The 23584-nt window shown below is 39.3% G+C and overlaps 1 protein-coding gene across 4 annotated transcripts in view; it reads left to right on the top strand.

The window, feature by feature from the left end:
• The window catches only part of TRIM33 (tripartite motif containing 33), a 41897-nt gene that overhangs the window by 13128 nt on the left and 5185 nt on the right, over positions 1-23584 (top strand). For 2 of the 4 annotated variants that reach the window (XR_008574143.1, XM_054803652.1), the window contains exons 4-19: positions 1018-1150; positions 4775-4891; positions 7417-7531; positions 9420-9566; positions 10094-10211; positions 12998-13242; positions 13491-13655; positions 14496-14696; positions 16727-16859; positions 17276-17339; positions 17654-17813; positions 18874-19220; positions 19719-19842; positions 20858-20932; positions 21533-21685; positions 23454-23504. Coding sequence is in view for 3 of the 4 variants with exons in the window: in XM_054803652.1 (XP_054659627.1) it covers positions 1018-1150; positions 4775-4891; positions 7417-7531; positions 9420-9566; positions 10094-10211; positions 12998-13242; positions 13491-13655; positions 14496-14696; positions 16727-16859; positions 17276-17339; positions 17654-17813; positions 18874-19220; positions 19719-19842; positions 20858-20932; positions 21533-21685; positions 23454-23504 (2348 nt within the window). In the remaining variant the exon portion in view is untranslated. The other 2 variants (XM_054803654.1, XM_054803653.1) reach the window with 2 other exon arrangements.

The raw sequence follows: 23584 nt of genomic DNA on the forward strand, positions 1-23584 counted from the left end.
GCTGAAAAGTGGCTGTTCCAGTAAAGTAAACTTTCTATCAGAAATTTAGGTTGGTGTTTATGAAGATGGAAGCCCGTGAGTCGTCGGTATGCTGGCGTACGGTGAGAACGTAGCCTGCCTTTGACCTGACGTACAGCGATCCTTAGTGACTGTCTTGATCCCGGGGAATACTATCTGTTATTTTCTCAGAGGAACTTGTTCCCTTCTTTCTTGTTAGACTCTAAGATACGCCCTGTAGACTTTAAATTTCGATGAATGAGTGTCAGCTGTAGATTCACGAGCGCTCTTTCTTTACAATAACGTGCATGATATAACCAGCTTCAGAAATGTTGGAGACTGAGGAAGACATTCATGTCTCATACCTTACCTGCTGTATCTTCCAAAGGCTGCTTTCCTCTGTGCTAAGCTCACAATATCTTTAGAAGACCATGCAGCACTTTTTAGTAAACTCAGAACTATTTTTTGGTATTATCTGTTACTTGCCTAAGTGGAAAAGTTAAGCAATTTAACTGGGGTTTAAGTAACTCTTTAACACGGGCAATGTTTGCTTTGCATTTACTACTTCAGTTGCATATGACTTAATGAGGTTTATAAAGATTTTTGAAGTGATAATTTAGAAAACCTCTAGGTGTTTGACAGTATAAAAGTGTGCGAGGTTTGATCTTCAGTGTGTCAGAGGTGAAGTTGCATGCAATTTAATCTTTAAACACGTGTACACGATCCTGGAGTTTGTGTACAGTTTTTACATTCTTACAGGTGCCAGTGTCTTTTGAGTCTTTGTGATGAGAGGATTTCCTCCTTCTCTTTAAATACAATAAAGCGGAAGCAGCTATAAACCACTGGCACTGTAAATATTTCAATGAGAACGTATTCACAGTAACTTCGGGGCGAGAACAGGTCTGTAGTCGTCTTTGTCCAAATTCTTCGTTGTTACTTAGCTTGGAAGTTAGTCGTTTTGCTCTTCAGATTGTCTAAATTTTATTTTAAAATGCAAAAATGGTTTATTTTTAAAAACAGAGGCCGTGGGAGCATCTGGTCAACGTCCTGTTTTCTGTCCTGTCCACAAACAAGAGCAGTTAAAACTTTTCTGTGAAACATGTGACAGGCTGACATGCAGAGACTGTCAGTTACTGGAACACAAAGAACACAGGTACAAATATTACCATGTCTTAATTCCTGTGGTGCACTTTCTCAGAGGATGAAATGGCATTGATTTAAACCAGTTGTGTCATTAAATACTGTTGCATTTACTCTTTGTCGGACTGAAATGATCCCTTGCAAAGGAGAACCTGTGTGGAGTGCTGAAAACTTTTAAGTGATCAGTTGGTTGAGCTTTCTCAAATATCTTAAGAGCAGATTCAGAACAACATGATCTGAGGTGATCGGTGCGATTAAGGTGTTAACTTGCCTGGCATTTACCAGTGCCGTCGCCATTCAGGACCTGAATAAAAATTCCTACAGCCCTGAACACCTGGTGCTGTGAAGAAGCAAAAGTGATATAGTGAGTCATGGAAGAGGTAATTTTTTGAAAGGGCATGTTTTATTATGCACCAGTCTTTCAATTTAGGGTGATTTTGTAAGGGAAGGTATGAATTCTGCCTCATACGTTAATATATATTTCTAATACAGAGGGAAAAATGTTGGGTTTAGTTGGTTGAAAGTTGCCTCCTTCCAAGTAAAAAGAAATTACAGGTTTCGTCTCAAGCTTGCTTTTCCCTTGGCTGCTAGAAAAAAGTTGGAACCTCTTAAGGTACACTAAATCTTCCTGCTCTTTAGCAGCTCTGTTATGTAGTTGTTAGAATGCTTGAAAAAGTATTTTGCAGAGTCATAATAGAGGATCTGGGGATAAATATGTATTTATCAGCCACTACAGCACAGCTTTTCCTACTCAGTCTACAAGTAACACTTCTCTGTAAAGGTGCTTGACAGTACGTTGCAATATTGAATTTAGTGTTTTGTTTTGTTTTTTTGCAGAGCAGTGATTATTCTCATAGACTGCTACAGCAGCCTAATGGAGAACTTCTACTTTGAAATTAGTACTATTAAAATATTAACAACCTTGAACATTCCTGCTCTATTCTTTCATAGGCTTGATCATAAATATCCTGAAGGACACACTAGTCCAGAAAGCGTGGTCTCCTAGGATATGTTAACTAACTTTTTCTCATTGATTCCTTTGCATCTGTTTTGTGCATGATGCTAACTGATTAACAGATGTATCTTGTTCTACTTACCTGTTCGCTTCCAGGAAGAGGAGAGAATACTTTGCTATTAACACGCTTTGTTGCGGAATATTCTTTTAAAAATGGTTCTGTCTGCAGGTGTGAATTACAGATGATTAGGGCGATTGTTTCATCTGCCATGAAGTAGAACTGAGATTTTTATGAAGCTCACTAAATCACTGAAGGAAAATCATGCTCAGTGGAAACAAGAATTGATTCTAATCTCCTCTTTTCGTCTTACCTGAAATTCTAATAGTTTGTGCCAAAGGAGGATGAATCACCATTTCAGTCGCAACATGGTCCAGTGTTCAGTTCAAAATTTCGAGTGAAAGAATTGCTGGTGATTCTGTAGAAAGCTGACATTCCTTTAGCAGCTGAATGGTGTGTGATTCCTCAAGTTTAGGTAGTTTTCAGTCCACACACTTTATTTTAGCAGTACTAGGTAAATGTAGATCTTTCTTTTTTTGTTGTTTTCTCCTTAAAGTGGAAATCTGATTTTTAACTTAATGAAAATAGTTTCAGAAATTCTGCAGATCTCCAAACATTTCAAATTTTGTGGCCTTTGGTATTGCTACTTTTCACATTAGAGTACCTAAAATCTTATGATGCTGTCTGTCTGCAAGAACTTTAGATTGGTCTTCGAAAAAGCAGCATTTTAACATTGAGACTGAGGAATCTGAACTCTTGTAGCTGAAAGTTGTCTATTACTGATACAAACTGAATGACGGGAGCAAAGTCGTTACTGTTGTGAATAGTGTTCTCTTTGCATAAATCTCTGTTGTTACAATTGTAAGTAGAATCATCGAATGGTTTGGGTTGGAAGGGACCTCACAGCCCATCTAGTTCCAACCCCCTGCCACAGGCAGGGACACCCTCCACTAGCCCAGGTTGCCCAAAGCCCCATCCAACCTGGCCTTGAACACTGCCAAGGAGCCAGGGGCATCCACAGCTTCTCTGGGCAACCTGTGCCAGGGCCTCAGCACCCTCACGGGGGAGAATTTCTGCCTCACATCTCATCTCAATCTCCCCTCCTTCAGCTTAAACCCATTCCCCTTGTCCTGTCACTACACTCCCTGATAAACAGTCCCTCACCAGCTTTCCTGTAGGCCCCTTCAGGTACTGGTAAGCCGCAGTTAGATCTCCCCGGAGCCTTCTCTTCTCCAGGCTGAACAACCCCAACTCTCTCAGCCTGTCCCCATAGGAGAGGTGCTCCAGCCCTCCGATCAGCTTCATGGCCTCCTCTGGACTCTCTCCAGCAGCTCGATGTCTCTCCTGTACTGGGGCCCCCAGAGCTGGACGCAGTACTACAGGGGGGTCTCACCACAGCGGAGTAGAGGGGCAGGATCACCTCCCTCGACCTGCTGGTCGCACTGCTGGGGATGCAGCGCAGGACATTTGAATCAAGTAATTTGAGTCAAGAAACAGTGTTACTGTAAATTTGATCATATATCCAAACAGTCCTCCCCTGGTAGTTTAAATTCTAATGTTCTTCTGGATTTTGACAAAAGACAACACCACTTTCCTTTCAGCTGTGGTTGGGAGATAGTATCGGTTGCTTCTAATGCAGCTTACAAGATGCTTCACTTGAATTGTAGGAGTTTTCTGCCAATTGGAGTGTTGGGATTTAGTGTAGTGAAGAAGGGAAGACATTCTGGGAAAGTTTCCCCTGTTGTTAACAAATTATTTTTCAGAAGCATGAAGTCTACCTATTGCGAAGACAAGAAGCGGCAAGTGACTGATAGGAATCCTGTGTTTTGGGGGGAATCTTCTGATAGTTGAGCAGTCAAGTCAGAAAAGATCAAAACTCTTGGAGCTACTTAATTCCCCTTGCCATTTTCAGCATAGACTTTGCTTCTGTTGCATTGTTAATTCCTCTTGTGATGCATAGTATGTTAGGAAAATGCAACTAATTTCATTATTTTCCTTCAATGTAGCTGCTTGCACTCTTTTCTGATGAAGTAATGGAAGATGCCTTTGATACAGTAGCTGTTTGGTTGAAGGACTTGGAAGGGAATGATATGTTCTTCACTTGGAAGTACAAAAAAAAAAAAAAGAAAAAAGTGGTTTTTTTATAGGAATATTTTATTTCAGTTTAATTCAGTCAAATATGAGCAGTATTTGAAAATAATTTTTCAGCTGAAAAACTTTTTTGGAGATAGTTTTTTTTGGTATTGTTTAACGTGTGTTTAAGCTATTAGTGCATTTTCCGTATCTAACGTTAACAAAATGATTCCTCAAACTCTGAAATTTCTGATGCCTCCTTTAGCTGGAGTTCCATAGCTTGTTATCTTGTGAAACGATGCAGTACGTCGTCTCCCTGTGTGGTTGGAATTAGTAAGCGACCCGTAGAGGTTCAGTCTTCTGGACACTTACAAAGGATTTTATCAGTACTGAAACATTTTGCGCACTTATCAGCATGCATACAGTTTGATTTTTCTGTGTGTTTTGTCATATTTTTTTCAAAATTGTATAGCTTTACATCTAAACTGGGAACGCTTAGTTTCAGCACGTTGCTCCTTGGTAATTGATATCTTCTTTTGCGTGTTGAAAAGGTATCAGTTTCTGGAAGAAGCTTTTCAGAATCAGAAGGGTGCAATTGAGAACCTATTGGCCAAACTTCTTGAGAAGAAGAATTATGTGAATTTTGCAGCTACCCAAGTTCAGAATAGGTAAGTACCCCAAAATAATTAACTGTTACTATTACATTGTCTTTTTAATGAATCACAGTAAGATGAATGATGGGACTAGAATAATACTTACATTTTAGTTGATTCTGTTTCTTTAGTTGTATTGGACTTAATTGCTTTTCACGATGTTTTCTTCTCTGCATCTGTTGGAAGTTGTTACAAGAAACGAATGTCAAAGATGATGTCTTTTATGGCAACTTCGAGTAGAACCGAAGATGTAACACATTTATTACAGACATTTGTTACAAAAAAGGGAATAGAAAAGGCAAGGCAGACCCATTGTATGGTTTCTGATAAGTTCAGCTCTAGGTGATAGAAGTGTTGGCTGTAGAGATAAACAAATTTTTCTTGAAATATTTTTGTTTCATATGAATGCTTCTTTGATAACTATGTAAGAAAAACTTGTTTTGAAAATGAATTAGTGTAATTACCTGAAAGGAACACAAGCTTTTCCTTAGGTAGTTTAACTTAAGAATTCCAGGGTTAGCTTAAATTCAATGTCGTATAGAATATTAAATACAGAGACAGAGTGAGCACGTCATCGCTGCTGGCTTTTCACCAACTTGTGATGATTGGTGTGCTGGAGGTCAGGGAGTTCCGCTGTGATTCTCGGTGGTTTTGTGAGCTTTCTGCAACTTTTAAGTCATTTGCAAAATGACAGATCGTCTGGAGATAGGAAGTACAAGGGTAGAAGGAAGCGTACCAAAGATAGAAGGAGAAGTTCTGCAAATTTTTAACTCCTAGCAGTACCATGTACATTTAAAAAAAAAGTTGTAAGGGAAGGAGAACATACGACACGAGAGGCAAGTGTGTGAAGATGGAAGCAATGAAAATGCAAATTTTTATGTGCTGATTTGGCATGTAACTCTTTGAAGGGACCCGAAAGAGAACACCATTGTGAAGCAGGAGGACAAGCTGTAGAATTGGTATGTGCTTGGAGACAGAAACTCAGTTATATGGAAAATATTAAACTGAAAGCTCAAGAAATGTCACAAAGCATTCTCTGATAAGAATTCAAGGCCAATAATGTGTGATGCATATATGAGTAACACACTGTAATGTTTTTTTTGCCTAAGAGTTTCTGGTGTCACTGAAAATTCAATGAATTTCTGCAGCATGTGATTGTGTAAAGATCATGATTATCTGCTGAGCCAAATGAGTAGTGCAAGACGCTTGTTTACTTTGACATGCCGTTCAGTTACTTTGAAGTGTAGGGCACAAATGCCATTATCATAAAAACTTCAGGGAATGGGGAAAAAAAAAAAAAGAAGTATTACAATAATGTTGTCAGTGTTAGCAGATGGTGTGCCATTGCCATCGTATGTGATCGTGAAGCCTAAAACGGTGTTGAAGGAATAGCTGCCTGCTGGAATAACTGTTAGGTGCCAAATCCAAGGATGGGTGCCTTCTGACTTAATGAAGGGTGGGTTGAATGTTTTTTGGAGTAGAAGACCAGGTTGTGCTGTCATGAAAAAGTACGTGTGTCCGAGGTGCCTTAAAGGGCATTTGACACCACCAGTGAAGATCATCGTCAGACAAATGAGTATTGGTCTTGTCATTCATCCTGATATGATCACATCATAAGTTCAGATGCTTGACCTAGTCTAGTAGGGAAGAAGCCCTTTAAAAAAGGACAATTTAAGTCTTTACGCTCAGACTGGCTCATGGGAAGGTATTGTGCTCTGACTCCTCTACAAGCAAAATAAAGAATCCTGCTGCAACGCTATGTTGTCATGAGATTAAGGCAGCATAGGATGAAATAATTCCAGAATTTGCAATGGATTTTAAAAAATGCTTTATTTCAAATTCTGTGGACAGAACTCAAGATAATTTGCTTGAGTCTGAAGAAGTTGAGAATAGTGAAGACACTAAAAGTGAGGAAGAATGCCGAAGTAAATGATAAAGAGGTGTGAGGTATGAAAAACTGAAAGGCAGTAGTAGTAAAGCACTAGAGAATAATGTAGACTAATGTCAGGCAAATAATTAGTGGAATGTTTATATCATTATTGCGTTTTGATTACAGGTATATAATAACCTTTTTGTTACAAGGGTTTTTTGGGGGAGGTGGAGGGGTCCATCTGAAATTCAGGATTGACTTCCTTTCTGGCTAACATAAAATAGCATAAAAGTTTTAAGCATCGTGACAAACTGTATCTCTGTGTGTAAACATATAAATAAAGTGTATAAACCACAAGGACTGTTTCCTGTTATTTTAAGTAAAACACAGGTTGCTCATTGAGATACCATCTTGATCTTGGACTGTTTAATTTTTTTTCCAAACCGGAAATTTTAGATGGCTTCTTTAAAAAAGTTGATCAATGATGATTTCTCTGTTAGAAATCAAACAAGCTATAAATTTTGCACTTATCGGAACTTCTTCGATACAGAAATTGCCCCTTCACTCTTGAGGGGTGGGAAGAGGCCGGTGGTGTTTAGTGTTTGGCAGCACAGTATAAAGTGAGTGCTTGACAATACGTTTCTCTTTTTTTTTTTTTTTTTTTTTTTAGGATAAAAGAAGTAAATGAAACTAACAAACGAGTAGAACAGGAAATCAAAGTGGCTATATTCACCCTCATCAATGAAATCAATAAAAAGGGAAAATCTCTCTTACAGCACCTTGAGGTACAGTTAAGGGAAGACATAATAGTGTTGTTCGCTGTTTCCAATCCCCTATTGAGAACTCGCATTCCATGTTTGAAAACAGTTTGTTTGGTGTGACTGCGGGTGTTGCAATACTAATATTACCTGTGAATAGTGTGTTGGAGTTAAATCTCTTGTTTATCCTTTCACTAGTCAGAGCCTGTGGCTCCTTTAGTTTTATGTTTATGCCTCAGATTCATTCAAAATCAGGCTCATTGTAAAGAAGTGTCTGAAAATCTCCTTTCGATGTTCTGTTTGCCATATTTCTATATTATAGCATAATTCTAAGGTGTGTATAATCTAGTCTTTGCCTTAAACAGCTTTTTAAGGTTCATGTGATGAATATATTAGCACTGTTACAGTTGAGTTGCTTCTTTTTGTCTTCTACTGATACCTCATCGAGAAGTTTTTCTTCAGAGTTGTAAACTCCTAGAGACATGTCTTGAGCGCATAACAAAGTGACGCAATGTGTTTGATGCAACTTTACATCATTCTTTGGTCTGTTGGTTGTGCTAGGTCATCATTAAAATTGGTTTCCCTCCATTTGCTTGTATAGGGTGGTGGCAGCAGGGGAAGGGAGCAGGGAAGCAGACAGGCTAGTATTAATTTTCACTACTCCTAGTGTCACGTTGACTGCTTTGCTGCTGAGACAGTGGTGGTCCTAATGGCAGTTGTTAGTATTCGTTTCCTTAGTAATTTTCACAACTGGTGTTGCCTTCTAACAAATCCTAACCCTTTAAGTACACCTAGGTTTTCAAAGACATGGTAGTCTTGCGTATTTGTACATGAAGGTGTAATGCTGGTATTTTAAGGTGTATAGATTGACATCATAAAGGAGGCAATGACTTTAAACATGCTTTCCAGCTAGCAAATTCTGAGTAAGAATTATATTCTGATTTTTATTCAAATCTATGAAAGTTTAACTTTTTATCTGAAGAGAGGAAATCCATCGTAAGAAGTTAGTTCATGGCATATTGCCGGTCTGTCATGACGTGACTGAAAAATTTAATGTTAAGTTAATTACAATAGATTTCTCCTGCTTAAGGAACCGTTATTTTGCAATGAAATGAAGTACTCCTGGAAGAAAAGAGTATTTGATCAGGAGTGAAATAAATTAAAATTACATGAGTAACTGAATTTTGGCTTTTCTTGTTTACCTAGCATTTGTTACAAGCTAGAAAAACTCCATGGGAAATGTTGCTTTTTTGTGAGGTTGTAGCAGCTACCCAATCACGCATCTGTTGTTAAATTTGCATCCTGAAGATTCAGTACTGCAACCCAGATTTTTAGCGCCAGGTTTACAGCTGGTGGGTTATCAAAGGCTGAAGGCTTCTCGGAGATGGGGCTGCTGAGTTTACCTGCAGTACTCAGGAGGCGTTTAGAGACAGTTTCTGGTTGGTACAGGAGCTGATGTTCAGAGTACCTGGGTCACTGCTGCTCTGCAGCTCCTGCGGTGGCAGTTGCAGGAATGCCAGGAATTCCCTGCAGGAATGCCAGGCCACCATCCAAGACGGAGCTGGCAGTTTTGCTGGGCCCCAGTCTGGGTCACTCCTCCGGTTTTTGGCTGTGCCTCTGACAACACAAGGAAAGAATTGGTCTTGTTTTAGTAGTTGATATTTTGCTGGGATAAAGCAGAGGCTCTTCTCTGAGCTCGCTATTTTCCCTGCGCTTTGATACCTCTGGGAAGAATGGTAGAGTAGAATAATGGAGAACTATTATTTGATGGTTCTAGCCACTCCGAATATGAGCATTAGTATAAGCTGCTTTGCTTGTGACATTTTTCTTTTGCTCTGAGAACTCTGATAGCGGTTTACGTTCTCCTCATAAATCTGAAGCCCCCATTGTAATAAAGGTTTTTGTTTCTTTGTAGAATGTAACAAAGGAGAGACAGATGAAGTTAATACAACAGCAAAATGACATCACTGGTCTTTCGCGACAAGTGAAGCATGTGATGAACTTTACAAATTGGGCTATTGCAAGTGGCAGCAGTACTGCTTTGCTATACAGTAAACGGCTGGTAAGGAAGCATCCTCTAACTTGTCTGGACAGTACAGAGAATGTTTAGTCAAAAGAATTTTCTAAGTATCATGCAGCTTCGCTAGATTGTATCCAAGAAAGAGACAATGAGTTGTTCATGCTTTGTTTAAAAAAAATCAAAACAAAAAAAACCCCTTCTGTAATAATGCGATAAATTTCCCAACTTGTACACCACTTTTCATCCATAAATTAAGGACTTAACAGTTTTATCATAGAAGGAATGGGATCAAGCTATGTAAAGGCACCTCAGTGTTTCACTTGAGTCATTGCAGCAGTAGTACTATTGGGTAACAGTACTTCTCTGTAATCCTCTGAGTTGAGTAAGAAATTAGTTGTATGGTGGATGATTTTCCTGGTGAATTGAGTACTTTCCAGGCCACCAAACTTGCTATTGACAGTTTTTGTTGGTGGTCTGGCAGTCTAAACTCGCTGGGCAAATACACAGTTCTTAACGTTCTCATTCTTTATTTCGTTGTCATCAACAGTCTTGTTTTTGCTTTCCATTAGATAACATTCCAGTTACGTCATATTTTAAAGGCACGTTGTGATCCTGTCCCAGCTGCCAATGGAGCAATACGCTTCCATTGTGACCCTACATTCTGGGCAAAGAACGTCGTCAATTTAGGTGAGAAATTGTGTTCGTTTATTCTGTGTTACTTGAAAAACCTAGATTGAGTTGGCGCTGTTCATCCAACATGAGTGAGCTGGAGTGCAACACATTTCCTAATGCTGAAGACCAAAACTCTCCTGACATAACCCATCCAGCCCTGATTACCCTCCTTACCTGCTCTGTTCTTTCTGTTAGCAAAGCTTTCTCCGCAGTTTTTGGGTTTCACTGGGAATGGTTCTAGGAATGGCCCTTTTTTTCTCCTCTTAAAGCGATTCTGATAGTTATTCTATAACACACTAGTGCTAAGTGGGTGCTTCAGTCTCCAGAGTAAGCTTTTTTGGCAAGTAAATGTAATCAGTTTTGCCTATCTGAACTTCATATTTAGCTGCACATGAAGTAATAGTAGATGTCTTAATGTACTGGAAGTTGCACGAACAAGCATGATTAGGAGGACTGTTGATATGAGCTAAGTTCATGGCTACATACCAACCAGTCCATGTGATTGCTGGAAAGGTAAGTGAATTTAAGAAGCAATGGTTAACTAGTTTTGTATTCTAAGGTGGCTGACACATTTATAAAGGGAAAGAAAAACAGAGCCTCATAACGGGAGATACACTGCTGTTCCTGCACGTGTGTCGCTTGCAGCTGCCACGCAGTGGGTTATGGCACCATAGCTGTAACCTTTTACATCTTAAGTAGTTTTTCTCAGTGCAGCTGTTTATTCCTCCTTTGCCCTAAAGCATTAGCTGCCATGGGAGTTTGTGATAGTCTTGGTGAGATAGGAGCTTGCAGCTTGATGAGGAAGGAGCTTGGAGCGCTGATACTCTGCACAAGTGCTTAGTCATGGCTGGGATCACTGGACATCTGCAGTTACAATTACTGATGTCAGATGTAGTAATAACATGCTCTTTTAAGGATGTAAGGTGTTTAAAATCTTAGCCTTTTTATTATTGCCTTATCCTGCAGTAGTGTAGCGTCACAGTTTTTCTTTTTTATTAATCCTAATCACTTATACTTTTCAAAAAACAGGTTTTGAATGAGAGAAGAGAGGAGGTGAGCTAGAGTGGGGAGAGCACAGTGAGACAGAGGTATCCGTTAGCACCTGATTGTGAACTCTTCTGTTGGATAAAAATATAATAGAAAATCTGATAAAAATATCAGTTCTTCCTGATGCTTTTGTGTGGACTCTTTTCTTGCTCTCAGTCCACTAGCCAGGTTTTGGTGCTCCTCTCTGTAGTCATGGAGGTTTGTGCACAGTAAACAAACTTTTCATTGTGTCAGTAATGGTTTAAAATTGACACTATGCCTTTGTGGGCAGTTCCTCAAGCAATTTTTGAGTGCTGTTACTCTTGGAGATTGGTCAAGAAGGAAAAACCAAGACTTTCCAGAACAGAGCTTCAAACCGTGTTTGACTAGAAACTTGGGGCAGGCAGGGGAAGCTGTATAGGAAACGGAACAGAAACTGTCAACCTCAATAAAAAGTGACATGCTGTTGTGGACAGAGTTATGCATTTCACTTGTAAGAGAGAAGCAACGATATACTTTATTGATAAAAAATACTGAGTTAAAGTTCAACGGTAAATGTGACAGTGATTTAACAAGATTTGATGGCAGGGTACACTGGATTATTTACTGCGCAGAGGACAGGGCCAGACCAAACTCGTCTGGGAGACCATCCCGTGGAGTCAGGAGGCTCAGAAAGGACCCCCTAACTTTCTGAACTCCTCCTCAGAGAGGGGTCTGGGTGCAGCTGGATCCAGTCCTAGTCCCAGACTTGGTCAGTGGTTTATGTCTAAAGGATTGTACATGCACAATCAATCCTTTCTATTACTCAGCTAAGGTTTCCAAGTTTAGCGTGCTGTTAGCCGCTTACCGAGGATCTGTTCCAGCAAGGAATCTCTCAGCCTCGAGGAGTGACCTGAGAGGTGTCCCTACACAAGGGGAGATCCCGGTGTGCTGCCAGGCAGGAGAGCTCAATGGGCCCAGGGCTGGCCACTAGTTACAGAGTGAGACGACTGACTTAGCCTCCTATTTGCACACCAGCAAGATGCCTGGGCCACCGTTCCCGACAGCCCTTACTACCATGTTGCTATCTGCCCCCCAGCTAAGTCCAACTTAGGCTGGATGCAGTCATCATGACCCCAGTGGCACTTATTGTGTAAGTGGGGGGGTATGGGGTGGGAAGGAGCACACCGCCACACATGCAGATTCCAGTGGGTATGTGTTCAAAGTCAAAAATCAACATTTTGCCTCTTCCCGTTAAAAACAGGACTGGAGATAGCTAGAGAGGCAATATGGTCCATCACATTGTAGCAAGGCAAGACTCGCTTGGAGAGATGTTTTGTCATGCTTGTGTAACCTGTTCTTAGTCATTCAGTGATGGGAGACTCTCCACTCTCCACCAAATATCTTTTCCTGGGTTTTGCTTCCTTAGGTATAGAAACTTTATGCTCAACATATTTTTTTCCTTTTTTATTTCTCATCTTGTCCATTTTTGTGAACACAGAGAACAGGCATCTCTGTCTTGTCTTTTAGGCTGTGCAGTTCCAGTGCTTTCACTCTTTCCTCACCGATCATGTTTTTACTTCTGCAATTTCTTCTTCTTGTCTGAGTTTTCTTTTTGCTTCTCTCATGAATGGTTATGGAGACTTAAAAAAAAGAAGTTCAAACTTAAATTGCTTTGTTACTGCCCCATAGGAAACTGAATTAGCAACATCTGAATATTCTGCATTTATCAGCCTTTGGATGATGATGGAGATGTAGCTGTTTGCTAGTTCTTTTTTTTTATTTATTTTGTTTAGGTAACCTTGTCATTGAAAATAAACCAACTCCTAGTTACACTCCTAATGTAGTGGTTGGACAGACTCCTCCAGGAACAAACCACATCAACAAAGCTCCAGGACAAATCAATCTAGCGCAGCTTCGACTTCAGCACATGCAGCAGCAGGTGTACGCACAAAAGCATCAGCAACTGCAGCAGATGAGGATGGGACAGCCAGCTGGGTCAGTTCCCAGGCAGACAAGTCCACAAATCTTACAGCAGCAGGTAAGTTTCTTGTATGTCCTTATTTCACCTTCTGCCATAACACCGAGCCTTAAAATTGCCCTATCAAATATAAACTTAGAAAGCAGTTTATAGACGTGAAAATCTTTTGAAATTTGACATGCTTTAAATGTGACAGCTATTGGCTTTTCTTGATGTTATGTAAATAGTAAACCTACTACTGTGGAAAGAGATTGGCTTCTTTTTTCCATGTTAAAAGCAAAAATTTTAAAAAACAAAAACCCTTGCAGCCTCCCAGGTTGATCAGCATGCAGACCATGCAGAGGGGTAACATGAACTGTGGGGCTTTCCAAGCACATCAGATGAGAATGGCTCAGAATGCTGCTCGTATACCAGGAATACCACGCCACAATGGACCACAATACTCCATGATGCAACCTCACCTTCAAAGACAAGTATATCCTGTGTACACGCTTCATTTGTGCCATTGTGCCAAACTTTCATTACAATAGATGATACCTCCAGCTGTAAATGTGTTTATCTGTAACGCTTGTAACTCACAGCTACACACATTTATATGCTTTTTCATGTTGCATACTGTACTGTGACATTTTTGCTGAATATGAGAAAATTCAAACCGTAAGAATGAAAATGAATTCTAATGTTTGTATTGCATTTTACTTCTGGGAAACAAAACATTTTGTTTTTCAGTGGCATTCAGCTTTTGGGTTTCTTAGAGATTAGTCAGGAATAGTGAAGTTCAAAGCGAGGTAGTTGAGGATTTTTAATGAAACCAAATTCTAAAGTGTTTTAAAATTCAAACCTGAAGCATGATGCAGAGCTCTGCCATTAAAATACCATTAAAAAAAAAAATTCTTGACAGCGAAGGTTAATGTGACTGGAAAACCAGAAATGACTTTATAATACTTGAAACAGTTACTCTCTTCTTTTTAAAAAAAAAAAAAAGTTTGTAGACAGACATACAGACTCTAGTCTTTGGAGGAAGTAATTGCTTTAAGACAATATAACTATATATGAAAATGATTTGGCAGATGATGTGCTGTATATTTTGATATCTAGCCACGTAAAGTGTTTTTTTTCTTTCCAAGTAAATAAAAATAGCAGTTGCTTTGCATTCAGTGCTATCAGGTTATGTTGATAGAAATGTGAGTTTGTGTTCTTCCCCCCCAGTTTTTTGTTGAGTACTATCATACAATGCACGTGTTGCAGTTTTGCATGTAGCGGCTGTCTGATTTGTCTGTAATGCAGCCACGGTCTCTTCTCTTTTCCTACAGCATTCTAACCCTGGGCACGCGGGGCCTTTTCCAGTTGTTTCTGTGCACAACACCACTATTAATCCAACTAGTCCTACTACAGCAACAATGGCGAGTGCAAACCGTGGTCCAACAAGTCCGTCCGTTACAGCAATCGAACTCATTCCTTCTGTAACAAACCCAGAGAATTTACCTTCCCTGCCGGATATCCCACCCATCCAGGTCAGTGGAGAAGGTCAGGGACTTACGCTGGGGGTGAAGTAAAGATCTGCTTTCCTTTCTGTATCTTTTTTTTATTTGGATACCACTATTTGTCTGTAGAATGGTATAGTTTGTTATCATTTAAAGTCAAAGAATTAAAATCTTCAGCCCTTGACTTGGGCATGCAACTATTTTCACTATATAGGGCTGACCTGCTCAACCTGCATTAACCTTTAGATTAATTAGTGTTTAATGGCTATCCCATACTAAAATTGATACTTAGATTATTTAATCCCAAGTACTGTGTTCACTTCCTTTCTTCCACAAGACTATTATATGAGAACATATCACTAGAATAGTTTAATAGTTACGTATGTTGAATGCCCCGAATGGTGATTTATTCAGAATTAAAGTTGCCTGGCATTTCTCTGCGATGTTCCTGAACGTAACAATCAAATGCAGGAAGTGCAGAGGAAAGGTGTCCCACTGCCCTACTTTTCTCTCTCCTCACGTTTCCTCTGTACCCCAGCAGTGTGGCTGTAATCGTTGTTTTACATTAGCGTTGGATCCTGGAAGGTGCTGCAGGACGCTTAAGCTGGCCTCTGTGATTAAACTTGAGCTGTGGTGGTGGTGTCTGCCTGGAAATTCTTGCTTGCGCAGAGTGTGACTGTTGCTGCTTTTGTAGTTTTTGCTTCATCTGCGCACCGTTGGTACTCGCTGACTTGGAACGGCAGAGCGTGCCCCGTATTCTTTGCGCAGAGAGAGGCAGTGGTAGTCTGCACGCAAGCGGAGGTAGATTTTGATGAAGTCAAGCTCATGTGGAGAGGTCAGAAGCACAATTTAAACTACGAGCGGAGGCAAAGAAAGTAAAAGGAATATGTTTTCTGCAGCAGTGTTTGGGAGGCCCGGGAAGGGAGGATGATGGCTTTGTCTTGAGAACAGGATGTTTATGTTGAAGCGCCTGTATAAAGCATGGGAGATTCTGTCATGATACAGGAAACAATCACCTTAGAATCAAAGCTTAAATTTCATCCAAGCAGATGGTCTGCTGCGTAACACCAATAGCAACTTTTTAACTCTTAATCTGTAGAGAGTCATGTTTAAGGGTTGTACGTTCAGTTTTCTCGTGAGGCTGCAGGTTATTCGCTAATGTAACAATAATGGAGAGAAAAGGAACACATCTCCGAATGCGATCGATCTGCAGTGCTGAAGCTTTGTTTAGTCATTAGAACAAAACACAGGTATAACTGGTTATGCCTGGTTCAGCTGTACGTGTCTAAAGTTCATAATACACAGAGTTAGAAATAGCTGTTAGGATAGTCTAAAACATAAACACGCAACTTCTAGGTGCGCTGAAAATGCAGAATTCTGTTAAGATGCTCTTTTTTAATACCTGTTCATGTAATAGCTGTTAGGGATTTTAGTTGATGAAAGAGTTGTATAGGAAGCTATTAGTCTTTCAAGTTGCTTGCACAGTTGCTTTGAATACAATGTGTTTCAAACGCATTATTTGTAATTATGCTGTCTTGCAGTTGACAGGTACCTTATTACTTTAACTGCTTAAACCTGTTTCCTTGTTTTTAATAGATACTAAAATCTGTGTAAAAAGTGAATGGGAGGGAGATTTCACATCATGCTAAGGAAAAACAAGCTCATGTTTTCCTTTAATATCTTAATTGTGGAGTAACTCTTGCAACATTAGTAATCTGGTAGTTCTTGTGACTAACACCATTTGTATGACTAACACACTGAACATCTGGGAACCAAAAAGTTTGGAATGACTTAAGAGTTAAGTACAGCCTTCCATGCTGGAAGAATTCAGATATTTAGGAGCTTCTGAAAAATCTTACTTTAAGTTTCTGGCTATGGGTTTCTGTTTTGAAAGACTGATCTCTGTGTGAAACTGATAAAAAATGTTTGCTGATGTCCTGAATCCTTGAAGGGATAGTGAACAATTCTGGTAAAGATATTGATCACAGTTTGAAGACATAGAATTATTAAGAAACATTAATTAGGTCTCTCTGATTCAGACTTTTGTTTTTGCTTCTTAGCTTGAAGATGCTGGTTCAAGTAATTTAGATAACCTCCTAAGTAGATACATTACAGGCAGCCACCTACCCCCACAACCTACAAGTACCATGAATCCCTCCCCAGGACCTTCAGCTCTATCTCCAGGGTCATCAGGTAAATGTGATGGGTATTTCTGGTATTTAAGTTGAAAATAATTACCTACCGTTTCCTGCCAAAAGGGAAGTTTCACAAAACTTGCATGCAAAACATACAGAGTATGCTTTTCTTGAATTTATCGGTGGATGTCAGTGGATAAAATTTGAGGACTTAATGGGCTGAGGGCTATAGCACTGTTTGGATTAGGTGAAATAATTATTGGGACTCTAGCAACAGAGTGTTGTCTGTGGTTTTTTATTTAACATGGTGTGCTAGATCTTTGTTCTGATCAAACAACTGAGAGGGAAGCTGACATATGAATTATTAATTTAGGATGTTTTAGCAGCACTTCTGGCATTACTCAACACTAGTCATTTATTTTACTGCAGAATGTAAATTTGTACCAAGTGAACATCTACATTTCTTCTTCGCAGGTTTATCCAACTCCCACACTCCTGTGAGACCACCTAGTACCTCCAGCACAGGTAGCAGAGGAAGGTATGTTACATTAACACTGCCAGGCTGAAAAATCAGATACGAAGAATTAAAAAAATGAATTGGCAACGGGTCAGTAGGGCTTTGATATAACTGTGACCCAGTAATGGAAGAATGCTTACATGAAGAAGATACTTTTTCTTTTTTTTTCTTCTTTTTTTTTCTTTTCTCTCCTTCATTATGATTCTCTGATGTCTTGTAAACTTGAGCTATCGTAAATGTTCTCATATGCTTTGCCTTTGAAATTGTTCAGGAAACAGTCACTTAAATTTCTTTGTTCTGATGAGTTTTCCTCTTATGTGCTGGTATCTTTCTAGCTGTGGCTCCTCGGGCAGAACTGCTGAGAAAACTAGTGTTAACTTCAAGTCTGACCAAGTGAAAGTCAAGCAAGAGCCAGGGACAGAGGAAGAGATATGCAGTTTCTCAGGAACAGTAAAACAGGAAAAGACAGAAGATGGCAGAAGGAGTGCTTGCATGGTAAAGTTAGTTTGTGCAACAGTATGTTACCATTTTCCTAGCATCGTGTTTAAGAATTTTGAAGTAATAAAGCAATTTTACTCTTAAGCCTCATATTCTGTTAACAGCCCTGAAGATTGAGAGGGATTTTGCTCCCTGACAGTACGTGTGAACTTTAAGTGTGGGCCAGCTCGAGTGTTGAGCTGTCTGTTTTCCTAGTGCTGCTAAATACTGGGGAGTTGTGACATAGGTACCAATAAGCTGTAGCTTGCTGGCTTATGTTGAACAAATAAACATTAAATGATGGCAGACGTTTCCCTTCCTGGTTTGGACCGGACTTGACCTAGTGATGTGGATGCAAAACGCACCCAGTCCATGTCAGTTTTATGCGTTACGATAGGTAGTTGTGCAATGAAAGTAGTCCGATAGAAAACAATAATCTCAGTTTGGTCCATGTTGAGGACTTTATTATATCCTTTAATACTATGCTCTGCCAGATACAGGATAGTCCGTTGTGTAAATTTTATCTTTAGCTATTAAAATTAAATACCCCCAGCAATGCAGTGTTTGCTGCTTTTAATCCCTAACTAATTAAATCTGCAAGTCTCCCATTGTTAGTAGTTCCTGAACATTCATACAATGGAATTACATTGAGAAATCTTCCAGTCAGTCCAAAGTTCTTATGCCAGAGCATAAATAAAATATTTATGCAAGTGAATATTTTTCAGTGTTTCCCAGCTATACTTGATTTAATAGAGTTGTGTACTGGGAGCAGAGTGATGGATTAGAGGATTTTTCCTAATGAGAGTGAAGGTATATTTTTAACAATTTATCAGTGTGTTTGGCTTGAAAGTTTATCATGTTATCAGTAGAAATTAGTGTGTTCTTGAAAGGATGGACTTGCAAAAAAGTAGGTTTCAAAACTGTATACAGCTTGGGTCTTCATAATGATTTGCCACTTATTTTGGGAAATGAGTATAGTGCCTTTAAACAGTGTATGGCTTTTGACTTCCAACATAGGAAGAAAGATGCCCTTGTAAAATTGAGACTCTCTGATTTTCATGTGCTACTTTCATTTCAGCTTAGCAGTCCTGAGAGCAGCTTGACGCCACCGCTATCCACTAACTTGCATCTGGAAAGTGAATTAGAAGCATTAGGAAGTCTTGAAAATCATGTAAAAACTGAACCAGCAGATTTAAGTGAAAGCTGCAAACAGTCTGGACATAGCCTCGTAAATGGAAAATCCCCAGTGCGCAGTCTAATGCATCGATCAGCTAGAATTGGAGGAGAAGGCAATAACAAAGATGATGATCCAAATGAAGACTGGTGTGCTGTTTGCCAAAATGGAGGGGATCTGTTATGTTGTGAAAAGTGCCCCAAGGTGTTTCACCTGACTTGTCACGTACCAACGCTCCTCAGCTTTCCAAGGTACCAGAAACAGTGTCATGCTTCCTGAGAACAGCTCTGTGGTCTCATTCATGTGATAGATTTCAACACAAAAACCGTACCAAAACTGGTGTTTCATTCTCAACATCAGCTAGTTCTGGTAGATTTCTTGTCAATAAAAAAAAAAAAAAATCAGAGTTTCAATGGTCTGCCTGCATTGTGACTGGTCAATATTTATCTCATAAGCATACGGTCTCCTAAAGTGTGATTCCGTTATGTAAAGTTCATTTTAAAGTCATGTTGAGAAAGGTGGTGTAAAGTATTAGAACATACTTGGGAGAGGAGTATGAGGGCAGGAAAAATGGCCTTGACTGGCAGAATTATCTCGAGCATTAAGAGTTATTCCTTATCTTTGGATATCTAAGTCTTTACTACGGTACAATGTAAATCTGTAAGAGCTAATGAAAAAAATCATTGTAGTCATCACTGATGCGACTTTGTCCCTGGATATCTGCAATAATCGTGTTTATTTCTGTTTAGTGGAGAGTGGATATGTACATTCTGCAGAGATCTGAGCAAACCAGAAGTAGAATATGACTGTGACAATTCACAACACAGCAAGAAAGGGAAAACAGCACAAGGCCTGAGTCCTGTGGACCAAAGGGTATGTCTCAAATCTGTAGGAATCTGTTTCCTAGAAAATAAAGTGCTCACATTAGCTATCCCCCACTGTTTCTTGAAGATGTTTTTGCTGTGGCTGCAGCAAATTAAATATAGTTGTGGCTTTTGCAAAAAAAAAAAAACCAACTCAAAATGAGCAATGAGATTTCCTTGCTGTGACCACGTATCCAGGTGTTGGTGACTGTGTGGGAGTGCTCCATTACAGTGGGACTGTAATCATCTAGTAGCTAAAACTTGCATGTAAACATATATTCTGTATTTAAATGCATCCTTTAACATGCATTAATCTCTTCAGTGTTCTTAATTAGAAGTTCTTTGCATTTAACATTGATATAACCTTCATAAAAATAGTTACGCAAGTTTGGTGTGTTAAGTTCATGCTGTGAGAGGTGCCACAAGTATTTAGGTGCGTTCTTGTGGAAGGTGTAATGACCTTGACAGAATTATTTTTTAACATTATCAGTCGGCCTGTGCATAAAGTGTTGGACTATTATCAATCAAATTCCTCCAAAGGAATTACAAGCAAAGGAAAGAAAAATATTTCAACGGGGAATTCATAGAAACACTGGCTTTGGTTTCAGATTGTTTAGTTTTTTGTCTCGTGGGGAAAAGAATAAAAGTCCACAACTCCAGTCCTTCCTTATTACGTGCAGTTATGGTTGGACAAAAGCATTTGTAGTTTGTCTTTTTTTTTTTTAAATAATTTGACTGTATATTAGCGTGCCTCTTCATGTTTGACTTTAGCCCTAGATCTTTGTTTAGAAAGAAGAAAGCAAAAAGGGAGTATATTTCTGCTATGTGCACAGTATGGTGTTCTACCCTCTCAACAATGCCCTCCTAAGAACTTTACATTTTATAATTAAGCTTGTGTGGATTGCATTTAAATTTTCTAGTACTAAGCTGCTAAAATACAAACCTATTTAAAATAGGGAGGTATGAACTTCTGGGCTGAGGATAAATTAAGGATATTAATGTGAAACTGTTTATTTCTTTGTAAGAAATGTGAACGTCTCCTGCTTTACCTGTATTGTCACGAGCTGAGCATTGAATTTCAAGAGCCAGTCCCAGCCTCGGTGAGTCTCCTGAAAAATAATTTGTGATTTATTTTTGGCATAACATCTCAAAAAGTCTAGAGTTGAGCTTGGGAAGGAACTGACTGCTGTAACTTGAAGCCTGTCCCCTTGATCAATCTAAAAGTTCTGGTAGTTGTCCAGTATTTAATGATTCTGAGAGAGAAGCCGATTCAGTAGCTTCTCGGTGCAGAGACTCTGCTCTCAGTCTCAAGCCCAGATATTTAAAAATACTTTCAATTAGCAGTTGTTGAATTGGAAGGGGATGTCTCAGGATACCCATGAAATTCAGAATGCTTTAGGAGAGCTTTATTTTTTGGACAATCCTTTAAAGGAAAGGAGGAAAGAAACTGCTTTGACTCTTCTGTTTTCAGCTGTAAAAGAAGTAACTATCATGAAAAGCATTGCTGTGCTATGATAGACACTGAAGGTTAGAAAGAACTTCTTAAACAGTTTGAGGAAAGGAAATTGTTCTCACTTGCCCAACATGCGTACAGTGCATAATGAGATTAGCTGATTGATATTTTGATAAATGAAGAAATGCAGCTGCTTCCGTGAACTAAGTAGTCATTGTAGTGATAAATCACTGTTTGTTTTTTGCAGATACCAAACTACTATAAAATTATAAAGAAACCAATGGATTTATCTACGGTGAAAAAGAAACTGCAAAAGAAGCATTCCCAACACTATCAGACTCCTGAGGATTTTGTGGCAGATGTCCGGTTGATCTTCAAGAACTGTGAAAGGTTTAATGAAGTATGTTAACTTCCTATCTGTATACATTTTTTTTTAGATTAAGATTTATTTCAACACGGTTGTGCAGCTTCTCCAATTAAAGGCTCTGCTTCCAGTTGTAACTTCTGCTTGTGGAGCAGATGCTGAATCAGACACTTAAAAGACAAGCAAAACAAATGCAATTACAGAACTGCCTCTTGATTTTAGCTAAATGGGAGTTCCAGCTTTAGCAGAGGGAACTTTTAAGTGCATTCACTGGTATGGATATATGACTGAGGAGCAGGGTGACCTTGTGCTTAGGAAGTGTGGTAATAAAGACAATCAAGCAGTCCTTAAAACTGTCTCAAGCTATGCAGATGATTGTTCTGATGAAACATGGTAGACCTCTATTGAGGAAACTTCCTCTACTGAGGAAAAGTGCCTTTCTGAGAAGCGTTCTACTGGTTCTGGTACCTCATGCAGGCTAATCCAGAAGAGCATTGTGTTCGTTATGGCTGGTATTAAGCTTAGTGCTTTAGCTCATGGGTCATTGGGCTCTCACAAAAAATCAGTTTTCAGTAGATAACTTCTGTATGGAGTCATACTTTTGATGAATGTGGAAAGTTGACTGACTTTGCAACGAACCCATCTGATAATGAAATATTTGCACCTCACACGTGAAACGTGACTTGGGGAGATAAATTACCTAGGTGTTATTACTAGGCGAAACTTGGAAAAAGTATTTTGAATATAAAAAAAAAAATTGTGATATTATGCTGAAACAGAGTAGGAGCTAAGAGGGTATCCTCATTTCTGAGACGCCTTAAAGCAAGGATGACAAAAAGCCTTGGGGAGCAGGCATCGCAGGGAATTGCTTTCTTCTTGCCTTAGAAATGCGTAAAACAACCAGCATTTTTCTGTAAAATGCAATCTCAGTTTTGCAGTGTTTGGGCTGCATTTCTGGCTCTGTGCAGAAGTGAAGGAAGTACGCAAGCCTACAATTAAACTCTCAGCTGTTTCACAAGTACACTAGTAAAAATCAAGGTTAATGATGTAATGCTGTAAATGCTCACAAGCATTTGGGACTTTGACACCCCCGACTCCCTTATGTCTCTGTATTAGGTGGAGGTTAATGAGCACTGTGGAAGAAGTTGCAATTATGTGAACTTCTCAATCAAAGGAATTAATGAAGCGTCTGCTGTAGAGGAAAAACATGCTGCAGCTCTTAGGGACGATCGTAAAAGAAAGGAGCAAGGACTGATGGATGTGTTTTGGTTTTGGGGGTTTTTTTAAATATATTTAAAAAGAAAAAAAAGGTGTTTCAGACTTGTCTTGCTGTTTGAAATCCTGGCTCATGGCAAAAGATGAGTCACCCTGACCTCTCGTAATAGCATCATTGTAGTGCCTCTAAGCCATATGCTTTTGAAAAAAAGAAATCAAAGCGGGGTAAGACCCCCAAGAAAGTAGTTTCATGGAGCACTTGTCTCTAAAGTGAGACTTTTCCACAATAATGTCCAGGCAGCTAAAATTTATACTGCAGCAAGCAGTCATGAGTAGAGCACGGTTTTGAAAATGACTGGGAGACACTTATTTGTACAAAAGTTGTGTGGTTTGTTGAAGGTTTATTTGCCTCATGTCACCCTCCTAAGACTGTTTTAAACCTGCTTCCGCTAAGTTTGAGAACTAAAGAGGTGTAGCCCATAACAAACTGTTTTGTTGTTATGGCTGACTTGTCATCCAATCCTATGCAATCTCATAACTTTAGAAAGGATTATAATTTCATTTTTTTTGACTCTGGTATCCTTTTTAGATGATGAAAGTTGTTCAAGTTTATGCAGAAACACAAGAGATTAATTTGAAGGTAAGCGTTTTAGACCATGCACACTTGGTGAAGGGATGTGCATTTCCAACTGGTGAATATTCCTGTCTTCTTTTATTTAC

The sequence above is a fragment of the Grus americana genome, chromosome 25, assembly GCF_028858705.1.
Source record: "Grus americana isolate bGruAme1 chromosome 25, bGruAme1.mat, whole genome shotgun sequence".
NCBI lineage: Eukaryota > Metazoa > Chordata > Aves > Gruiformes > Gruidae > Grus > Grus americana.